At 31.5% G+C, this 11,612-nt stretch overlaps 1 protein-coding gene and 1 non-coding gene across 2 annotated transcripts; one reads left to right on the plus strand and one right to left on the minus strand.

Annotated features, from left to right (window-relative positions):
• The first annotated feature begins 1,676 nt into the window (after positions 1-1,676).
• Positions 1,677-6,197, plus strand: LOC100786209 (transcription factor bHLH18). The gene is made up of 4 exons (XM_006583458.4): positions 1,677-1,833; positions 1,981-2,607; positions 4,924-5,295; positions 5,916-6,197. Exons 1-4 carry the CDS (start codon positions 1,798-1,800, stop codon positions 6,024-6,026), a joined length of 1,146 nt encoding a protein of 381 aa, XP_006583521.1. The 5' UTR covers positions 1,677-1,797; the 3' UTR covers positions 6,027-6,197.
• Positions 6,198-10,081: 3,884 nt separating this feature from the next.
• Positions 10,082-10,188, minus strand: LOC113002243 (small nucleolar RNA R71). The gene has a single exon (XR_003267787.1). It is a non-coding gene; the product is annotated as a small nucleolar RNA R71 (small nucleolar RNA).
• Positions 10,189-11,612: the final 1,424 nt, after the last annotated feature.

The raw sequence follows: 11,612 nt of genomic DNA on the forward strand, positions 1-11,612 counted from the left end.
ATTTGATCATTTATCTTATGTTTTTGTTCAATTTAATTCTTTAATTTATTTAAGATTAATATCGTTAATTATTTAAAAATGAGTTTTCTTGGTTTAGATTTCTCTAATTCCCTTCCACTTCTTTTTTAAACAAAAAATATTTATTTTTAAATGATTAACGGCATCAATCTTAAATGAATCAAAAGACTAAACTAGACCAAAAAAAATAAGTAACCAAAACAAAAAATTTAAAAGATAAAGAACTAAAAAATAAAAATAAGATAAAACACCAAATAAATTATTTAATCTATGATAAATTATTAACATTATACAATGCCTCCACAGCTTATAATTTCTGGATCTGTTGTCACGGAAGCAAGGCACAAAACATGATATGGAAAATAAAACATGAAAGAATAGCCAAAACGTTAGATACATCGATTCTTAGAAATATAAAAACATATCTTAGTCCTTAACAATCATAAATATCAACTATATATATTAGTTCTTTTCAAATATTAGAGTATTACATGATAAACATTTGTCATTTTAGCGGAGATTATTGTACGTATTTTGTATTATTTAAGATTAATATATCTAACGCTAAATTTTCCAGGCACAGAGTTGAAATTTTATCTGAAAAAATATAAATTTAGGAAGACTCTTATTAACTAACTTATATGGCAAAATATTACAAACTATGATTTTATATTAATCTTTATAAATTTTATATATTTATTTTTTAATAATTATATTTTAGCAAAAACAGATATAATTTTTACATCACTTTTACTAATTATAAGAATTGAAATTGAATAAAAATTTTACAAGATTAAACCTGAAATTAATTATACTATTCATATTTTGGGAAACTAAAATATATTTAACTTTATTTTATTATAAAACAGCACTGTGTTCATGTCCTCTTCTGCAGTCCCTCTTTTAACTTTTAACTACTCTCCCATTCTCTATTCTCAATCTTTGTGTCAACAGATCTTTCTCACTATCGCAACCCATATAAGATCCACGGGCTAATACCCCAAGCCCTAAAAATCCCCATGGATAAACCTCCGTTGCATCCAATGTCACTACACTAAAAAATAAAACCATACAGAGTAAAAATGCTTAGAGTATGATAAACATCCACCCCATTTTGGAGTAAATAGATTATGGTAGACAGAGAGAAAAAAATAAGAAAAACAATTAATTACAAAAATTATAAGTATAATATTTAATGTGATACGAAAAATAAAAAAATAGATAAAGATAAAATAAATAAGCAAATGAATATATATATTTATAATTTTTGTAACGATATATGATAAGATCCAACAATATAGTGCAAACTTTTGTGATTGCATGCCCCTCCCCAAATTAAATCAACAATAATCGTTAGCTTTTCCAACCCTGGGGCCCAAAACTTGCCATAAGTGTCGACGACAACATTCAAAAAGCAATTAGACGCAAAACTAGCCACAAGCATTTCTCTTAAATTATTTTCCTATTGCCCAATATACAAATTAATGTGGTAGAGAACGTGCATAATAAAAAACATAGCAGGTCACCACTCCTTTTGATTGTATTACCGAGAGTGCCCCATAACTAAATTATCGAGTTCCTTAATTTGAAACAAGACAGGGTTAATTTTGGTACGAGGGGTTTCAATCCCCATGCCACCATTTGTGTATATATTCGACTCCATCTAACGGTGGAAATGGAGGTCGCATGTATAACGAGTTGGGTTTCTTGTCTCCATTCATATAGGCCTAAAGATACTATTGGTTGGGCAAAAATCTCAGTTCTTCCAATTTTCTTTGGATGGAAGACTCGTGGCAGAATTGGATTTCTTCTTTGGTAATGAGACACTAATTAAAAATAATAATTTCTATTTTATATTTTATTGTATGAATGTGATGATCATTGATTTCTCTACAATACATAGATAATCTTTTTTTTTTCTTTAACCCTTCTATTTGGTGTTTTCCCGTTGTGTTGTTATAGGAAATGGGTGACGACAATTCCAATGGTCAATCTCACATTAACTCACTTGATCAGGATAAGCTCCTCACTGGGATTGTCCTAGAGCCAGAGCCACCAAATTTCTCATTTCATCAAAGTGTCCACCACCACCACTCTTCTACCATGTCACAAAATAATCATCATCATAGTAATAACAATGTTTTGGTTCCCACCACAAGCACCATGGGAAGTAGTACCTTATCCTATGATGAGGATGCAAGCTTTGATGAGAGGCATGGCAAAATGCTCAAGTGTAATAGCTCAAACTCCATCACTATTTCTCAAGATATTGTTGCCAATTCACAGATACCATCCAAATCTACCTTCATTTTGTCCTTTGAAAACTCAACTGTGGAACCTGCTCTCCATGATAGACCTAATTATAACAATTCCCCTAAGCATTTTGAGGCCACATGTTCTTCCCTTTTGAGCTCAGAAATAACACTCAACAGTGACTATATCATCACTAAATCAGAGGCCAAGCAAGGTGCCAAGAAGCATAGAACCTCGTCTGAGATCAAAGATCACATAATGGCTGAGAGAAAAAGGAGACGGGAACTCACTGAGAGATTCATTGCACTCTCTGCCACCATACCCGGATTGAAGAAGGTGTGTTCTACAATTTCACAATTCATGTGTTAATAAGTCCTAGCTAGATTCATAATTTATCAAGAAAAATTTAATCCTCCTAATTATTTTATTACATTTTTTTCTCGCAATACACATATATTTTCTCAATCTCCCAATTGCATTATTTTCTTAAAATTTATTTATAGTTTAAAAATAAATAAATAAATAAATAAATAATACGTACACTCACATCACGAACAATTAATATAAGTATATGTTTAAGTGAGTGTTTATAAAATTAATTTTGAAAGTCAATTTTGAATAAAAATTAATTTTAAAATGAAATAATAAAATTCATAAATATAATAAAAAATTGTTTTAAGTTTTTTCTCATCCGTAGGTATTGAAAGTTGTTTTAACTCTAGCGTTAATTGTAATTTTGTAAAAATTAATTTTAAAGTTGTTTTAACTCTAGCTTTAATAAAAAATTCTTTTATTTAATTTCTCAATCATCAAACATCTGATCTTAATTGTGATTTTGTACCTAAAATTATCGTAAGTGTGCTTTAACTTGGTTTTGAAGTGCATCTTCTGGTTTGTTGTGCTGTATAATACTAGTAATTATCTTAAAATATCAGGGTGTTTTTTTTTATTTTTTTTACAAAACTTCTATTTTTGTTTTTACAATAAACCTCTATTAAACTCTAGAAATTTCCACAAAATTATGTGGAACTGTTGCATGATTGTAACATTTTGTATTAGCACGCAGGCAATAATCAGACAGCGGTAGCAAGAACCGGTTCATTGTTTGATGACTAGCATATTCAAACAGTCGTATATTATTACAGTACATCTTAGCATTTAATGTGCTAATATGTACAAGCATGTGTATATACATGGAAATATTTACTTTTTACAAGTAAGATAGTTTTTGAATTTTTATAATTTTAGAAAGAGAGAAATGTCAGTAAGACAGTAACGTATTTCTTAATTTCAGTTAAAATTCATTTAAAAACTATAAATTAAGAGTGAGACTTAAGATTTATAAAGTTTTGTAATTTCAAACAAATTTTTCATAATAATAGAATGAGTTAGAAAATTTCTTACTAACATTTATATTTAATTGAATGTTTTTAATAATTGATATATATTAAGAAGATGATAACACACAAATAAAGGTACTAATATATAGCATAATGTTCAGTACATATAAATTAACATTTAAATAATAAAAGTGCATGTAGAGGACTGATTCCATGCATTGGATCTCAAGAACTAATTAAACCGAACATGATGGAAAGAGAAATTGTACAAAAGCTCCCTTGTGTTGGAATGAAAGCATGGCCACTGTGGCAGAAAAAAAGCTGTCTATCTCAATTTTAAAACATGTTTACAGCACTTTTTCAGACCACAATTTTCTACAGTGTTTGCTGCACTTTTTGCACCTTTTCAGCAAAGCTTTCTGCATCCTGGCCTGTTCAACCAGACCAGCTTACTTTTTTCTTTCTACCTTGCATCATTATCATCATCATCATATTATAAGTGTTATGTTAATGTATAATTTGGTAGAGTGAAATGAAATAATGAAGTATTTGAATTAAAATAATATAATAAAGGTGTAAGACTTGCTATATTTTTTTTTAAAAAAATTCTCTTCTTATTCATGTCAGTGAAGTAAGACGAAGGGTTTGTAACTTTTGTATTTCATGCATGCTTTATATTAGTTGTTTTACATATTAGAAAGTACTATGATACTCATTACTTAGCATAATAATGAGTAAAAGCTTTACGTAGTTCACTATTATCCTCGTGAAACTCTGGAACCTTTTATAATTTCATTATGAACTCTTTTTCGTTATTTTTTATCAGTACCTTTTCATTAATTTATGTAATTAATATTATATATTACTTCCTTTTTTTGTCCATCACAAATAGTAACTCTAGTAGTTTTAATTATGAAGAGAATAATAGTTTGAAGTTTGAACGTTGAAATAACTATGAAATTGAAGGAATAGTTTTGACATGTTTAAAGGTAGAAATATAGATATGTAGTATTTTCTCACATTTCAACATACGAGTTACACCACGTGCTTATTCATAGGCTTTACAAATTTGTAGTTTTTAAACAGCACATAAAAGTCTCCAAATGACACAACTAGACTAGACATGTTATATTTGTATATTTTTTGAAAAACAAAATTGCGTCATAAATAAAACAATGCATTAGTCAAACCGTAATTTTGTTTGGATTCGTGTGTATAGCCTAAGTTTATTAATTGCACATTTTTTATATAAATTTTATTATAACAAGTTTGCATATAATTACATAACTTTATAAATATGATCGATATATAGACAGACAAGGCCTATATACTTCGGGAAGCTATCACATATATGAAACAACTTCAAGAGAGAGTGAAAGAGCTAGAGAATGAGAACAAGAGGAAAACAACATATTCAAGAATATTCATCAAGAAATCCCAAGTGTGCTCAAGAGAAGAAGCCACATCATCATGTGAAACCAACTCTTATAGATCCACGCCACCACTACCTCAAGTTGAAGCAAGGGTGTTGGAAAATGAAGTTCTCATTGGAATCCACTGCCAGAAACAAAAGGATATTGTGCTCAAAATCATGGCATTGCTTCAAAGTTTCCATCTCTCTCTTGCTAGTAGTAGTGTATTGCCATTCGGGACTTCCACACTAAAAGTTACAATCATTGCCCAGGTAAACAATAATGATAATATTTCATTTTCCTGGCAATCGACATTTTTAGAAAAGAAAATTGTTAGTAATATATTTCTTTAATATGTTTTTTATTATTAGATAAAATTTATTAAAAATAATATATTGTGATTTGAATCCTCTGCGGGAAAGACTTCTCTAGCCTCTATATCTTAATTTCTCTATTTTTTTTCTCTTCAATTTTCTATATCTATCTTTCCATTCACTTTGTGCTTCTCCTTTTGATTTTCTTAGCTAAAGAAGATAGAAGATAGAGGAGAATCTATTTTGAAAGATTTGTTGAATCCGTATCTTAGAATTTAATAAGCCTCATGATTTTATAAATTTTAATTAACAGTAAGTGTTTATTGGAGAATGTGATACTAAGTTACTAACACTTTTCTTTTAATCAAACTTAAACATTTAGGAGAATGGATATAATTTCTTTTTATAAATATTCAGACTTACATATCTTTCTCTAAAGAAAGATGGATATAATTTCTTTTTTACATAAAAAGTTTAAGTGCATGAAATTCTAACATGAGAATATCTATATATATTCTCCATATGTATGTACAGTGTATAACAATTTGATATTCTAAATTACTTTATCTATCTTGCAGATGGGCGACAAATACGGTATGGCAGTCAATGATCTAGTAAAAACACTGAGGCAAGATCTCTTGAAGTCACATGACATTCAAAAGTCATATTCCAAAGAGTGCCAAATATAATATGCAATTGTTTATGGAGAGTGAGGTTTGCAGAAATTTTAGTTTGGCTTCTTAAATTTCAACAAGAAAAAAAAGATGAGGATTTGTTTGCAATGAAATTGAACCTCATAATGTATTAAGGTATGCACAACACTTATTAATTATGAGGAAAATTAGTGTTTTTTAGATGAACTTAAAGGAAAGAGTGAAAATGGCTATTGTTAAAGAACACACTGCAAATAACTTGTTCAATTCTACCACATTAGAAAATACTATAAATAGGATTTTTAAAATAATTATTACAATTTTTTTTATTAACCAAAAGTATATTATATATATATATATATATGAAGGGAATAAAAGGTAGCAGTGGCATCCTAAGAATTTCAACCAGACTTTAAAGATTCCAAGTTACAGAAGGAAAGGACACCATGATCTCCATTCCCTACATAATTAGCCCTTCCTAAAGCTTCATTCTCCCTCCCCAAGATACAACAAAATAACGCTCACTGCACCCCAATACAACATAAGAAAGAAAAATATCACAACAGATTTCCCTTCTTGCACAAAACAGGATCTGTTGCCCAAGCAATCCATGATGATGAAAAAGTCTTATCCTTTGCAGTTAACCACATCCAAGATGTCATCTTAATAAGCTCTATAGTCTTCTCCACATCAATTGTTTCTGAGAAGCCAAATACTCCATATATACCGCTGCACACCAAGACGCCTTCCAGCATTGATATATCTTGAGATTCTCCCCTTGGATAGAATATTGCATGGAGTTTCTTCGAGGATCTCTCTTCATGATAAGTTATCTGAATACCAGCCCATTGGTAGCACTTACTCCATACATCTCTCGAGAATTGGCAGTTGAAAAATAGATGTTGTGACGTTTCATCTTGCTGGGCATAGAACATATAGAGTTTCAAGCCAAAAGATAAGGTGCATGCATATTAGGAATTGAATTTTTATCACTAAGGTTTAAGTAGCTTAAATGCAAAGTGGAAGATTACATTTTACTAGATGAATCTTAGTTGAATGGATGTATTGAAAGTTGTTTTGTTTTAACTTCCAAGAGAACTTATTTATTATAGTTGGTGACAATCTTCATTATAAATAGAGAATAAATTTAGTCGAAAAATAACACACAAAGAGAGAGAGTGTGAGAAGAGAGATTCTGAAACAAATTCACTTTGTTGTGAGAAAAGTGTCTTTGTGTGAGAGTGTTATCATTTTTTGTAACCATCGAGTAGGATACTCCGATTTGTAGAGTGATACACTATTTGGGATGAGTTACAATCTTGTAATCATTTTTGTGATAGTGAAATATTTTTTGAGACGATTTCGTGGACATAAGCAAGAGGTGTCAAACCACGTTAAATTCTTGTGTTTGTTATTATTTTTCCTATGGTGTAATCTTTGTGTGTGTTCTCACAATCCTTTGTGGGTGTGAGTAATTTTGTTTGTGTGAGCGTTGATTACCCAACAGTGGTATCAAAGTTATGGCCAAAAACACACAAAGGTCTTGATTAGGTGTGGTGTGTCATTATTTTCTCTTATTTCTTAAACCCTTTTTGCACCATTTTAATTACTAATTAGTCTTAATTGTCAAATTAATTTGGCAGTTTTATTACTTGGGCTCATTAAGCTATTTTGATGTTTTCAATCTAATTTTAGGAACAAATGAAGCATTGGGCTTAATCCGGATTTTGGTCGTGGACTTAAAGAGGGCAAATAAAACAACGTTTACCTTAAATAATTTTTAATTAGGAGATTGCAATTTCATTTTATATTGTTCAGTGTTTATTTTGTTTTGGGCCAGAATAATGTAATAGGGCCCAGTGACTCTGAGTGACCCTTATATATAGTAGCCTTGGGATTCGTGTAAAGGCTATTCTGTTAAGCTATCATTTAGAGCATATAGGGTTTTACGTTTTTGAGCTTATTGTTACTGTTCACGTAATGCACTTTTCCATTCTCTGCTTCTAATTGCAATTTCATTTTTATTTCTTCTTCTGCCTTTAGTTTCATTTACGTTTTTGTTTGAGTTTCATTCTCGTTTCTATTTCTAGTTTCATTTACATTTCTGCCTTTAGCTTCAATTGCGTTTTTTGATTTTGGTTGAAATTATAGAAGGCTAAATTTCTAGTGTTGTTTCCTTCTGAGGATGAAGCTTAACTCTCTTCGAGGTTCTGTTTATAATGTAGTTTCCTGACAGTTTTCCCTTCACCAATTAACCCACATGCGTTCTTTTAATTTGTGCACGCTTCGTGTTCGATTAATTGGCTCTGTGCTTAAATTGCGTTTGTGCTTAATGAACAAGGGGCTAATTGGTGTATGTGTTGCTTAATCACATATTGACAGCCCTAAATTGATTTTTGCTTAGTAAATTAAAATAGGGTTGGATTATGTGGTTAACTGTTAGGGACGAATTCTTCATAACCTAGGACAAGAGAATGGCTTCTGAACCAGAGGAAACAACACGTTTTTACTATTATCAATTTCGTATTTCAGTTCGCTTGTTCTTTAATTCACACAACAAACAACCCCCCCCCCCCCCCCATTGTTACTGTTACTACTAGTATATTATGAACAATTTTTTTATCATTGCTCATTGGGAAATGACCTAGGATCACTTCCTAGTTACTGCATTTTAATGTTTATTTGATTCGGATACGGCCTCGATCAAATTTGGCATCGTTGCCGGGGAGCAGTGTCCAAAGGTTCATAATTCATGCTTTATGTCTAGTTGTTTTATGCTTTCATGTTGTGTTAGTGTTGTGTTAGTATTGTGTTAGTGTGTTTAGAGTCTTGTTATTTTGTTTAGTGTGATGTTTTGTTTTAGTTTTTTTATTCAGCGCTTCCCCTGTTTCAGCTTTTGTGTTTTGCTGTGAATAGTTCGTTGCGACGGATTTAGCGACCACTTTTGCTGAACTGGGACACAGGGTAGTAGTGGAAATCCCTTAGCGACGAATTTTAGAGACCACCCTTGCTTAATTAATTGAGATTTTTTGTTTTGGTAGCTAGAGTTATTATTTTTGGCTGAATTTTTTTGTAGAAAATAGTTGGAGCCCTTAGTTTGGTCAGATTTGAAAGTTCCCAAAAAGTAGCAAATTTGATTTTTGTCAAAACTTCAAATGGCCATAACTTTTGCTCCAGTTATCAGAATCGCTATTATTATATATGTATTTGGGGTAGAAAAAAATTCCCCCTGCCATGGCAGCCGCCTGAGGTCTCCTTATTCCAAAAATTGCGATTCCATCAAAAGTTTTTATTTTCCAAGTATTATTCTCTTATTTTTCTTAACTTATCATTTTTAGCTTCTATAGTTAGACTTTGAATTTTCGTTTGAATTTTTTTGTGCTATCTTCTCATCATTTTATAAGGTTGCTCATAAAATTTCAAGTCATTTGGATATCATTTAATGGTAGTTGTAGTTCAAACCTACACTGTTACTTGCATAAGAAGGCAACTAGTTGTGTGTATGTTGAATGTAGTGTATGACTAGAGGCAATCCATTTGACTTACAACACTTTGATCCTGAGATAGATAGGACATTTCATAGATTAGTTAGACATCATTTTATACCTTTTGAGCATCATGAGCATTTTGTTACTGGAGAGTCTGTGCATTTTGTTATTGGTGATTTTGAACATCCTGATTTTGAGCATTATAATTTTGAACATTCTGAGAACATGGCACAACCTCCACCCCGTGAGAGAACTCTAAGGGAAATGGTTGCACTTGATTTCACCTACGAAAGCTTGTGCATCCAATACCCTGATGAGGATGTCCAATATGTTCTTAAAACCGGACTGATCCATTTGCTTCCAAAGTTTCATGGCCTTGCAGGTGAAGACCCACACAAACACCTGAAAGAATTTCATATTGTCTGCTCCACCATGAAACCACCAGATGTCCAGGAGGATCACATATTTCTGAAGGCCTTTCCTCATTCTTTAGAGGGAGTGACAAAGGACTGACTATATTACCTTGTTCCAAGGTCCATCACGAGCTGAGATGACCTCAAGAGAGTATTCCTAGAAAAAATTTTCCTTGCTTCCAGGACCACGACCATCAGAAAGGATATTTCAGGCATTAGACAACTCAGTGGAGAGATCCTATATGAGTACTGGGAGAGATTTAAAAAATTATGCGCCAGTTGCCCTCACCACCAGATTTCTGAGTGTGACATCTTGGAATTTCTACCCGAAATTTCTGTAAATATTACATTTAAATAATTAATAAAATATATTATTCAGTGTATAATTATATATATATATATATATATATATATATATATATATATATATATTTATATATATTCTTGGTAGAAATATGTACATTGGGGGAAAATACGCAGGTTAGACTAATTAACGAAGAGTAACCCGTAATTAGACGGTTATGAATTAATTCACAATTAATTAGTCTAAAAATTATCATTTTGCATGCAACTAATAATTAAACAAAACCAACCTCTGAACCACGCTCAGGGCCTCATTCTAAGCGTTTTGATATATATATATATATATATATATATATATATATATATATATATATATATATATATTGTCTACCTTTGAAAACGGGTCCCGACAGGTGCAGAGAAACGCGAAGAACTGGAACCGGGGAGATAGCATGCAAATCGAGGCAAGATTTCAGCATAAAAAAAGGTCCATATTTTTCTTCTCTTATGGCTGAGCACGTGGTCAAAGTCAAATTAAAGGTGGGCCCTTTTTGCTCCAATCACAAAATTGCATGTGGAAATGCAATTAAAAAGGAAAAGAAAAAGAAAAAGAAAAAAAATGTTAAAAGCAAGACCTTCTCTCTCTTTCCTCCAGAAATTTCCAGCCTCTTCTCCTTCTTCCCCTACATTTTCTTCTTGCTCCTCCATCACCATTGTTAGCCTTCTTCAAGCTTCAAATTCTTCTTCAATTCCACACAAAATTTCAAGCTAAAGCTATTTTTGGAGCCTAGGAACCTACCTCTACATCAAGGGACCTTCAATTCCAGGTAAGGGTGGACTTTTTCTCACTTGAAATCTGAGGGTGTTGGGTTCTTGGGAGCTATAATGGGTAGTTCTACTAGGTTATCGCATTTAGGTAGTTGTTTGTGAAGGAAATTGTTATAAATCATGCTAAAACTTGATATGTTTAATTTAAGCAAAACTGCCCATGTTGATTGATGGTTAAATGATGATGTTTTGATGTTTATGTATGCTTAAAATGCAGTTAGTAAACTGGTAGAGAAGATTGGTAGAGTTAGCTTAGAGTTAAATGTGAGGAAGGTAGTGTTGTAGGTGGAAAAGTGTGAGATTTTTGAGGTTTAGAAGGCCAAATTTGGTGTTAGTGGAAATCTGAGTTTGAAGAGAGTTGATTCGAATTTAGAATGTCAATTAGGACTTATAGGGAAGCTTAGTGAGAGCAAATGAGAAAAATTAGTAGTAAATGTGAAAAGAGAGTCATTTATAGTGTAAATTGAGTGTTGAGAGGTCCAATTTTGAATAGGTGGAGATTTTACTCTAAAATCAGTTTGGCCAAGTCTAATTCAATGTTATAGACTTGATGAAGATGAGAGTTTACCCCAAAATCACCCAATTAAAAT

This window comes from Glycine max, chromosome 7, assembly GCF_000004515.6.
Source record: "Glycine max cultivar Williams 82 chromosome 7, Glycine_max_v4.0, whole genome shotgun sequence".
Lineage (NCBI taxonomy): Eukaryota > Viridiplantae > Streptophyta > Magnoliopsida > Fabales > Fabaceae > Glycine > Glycine max.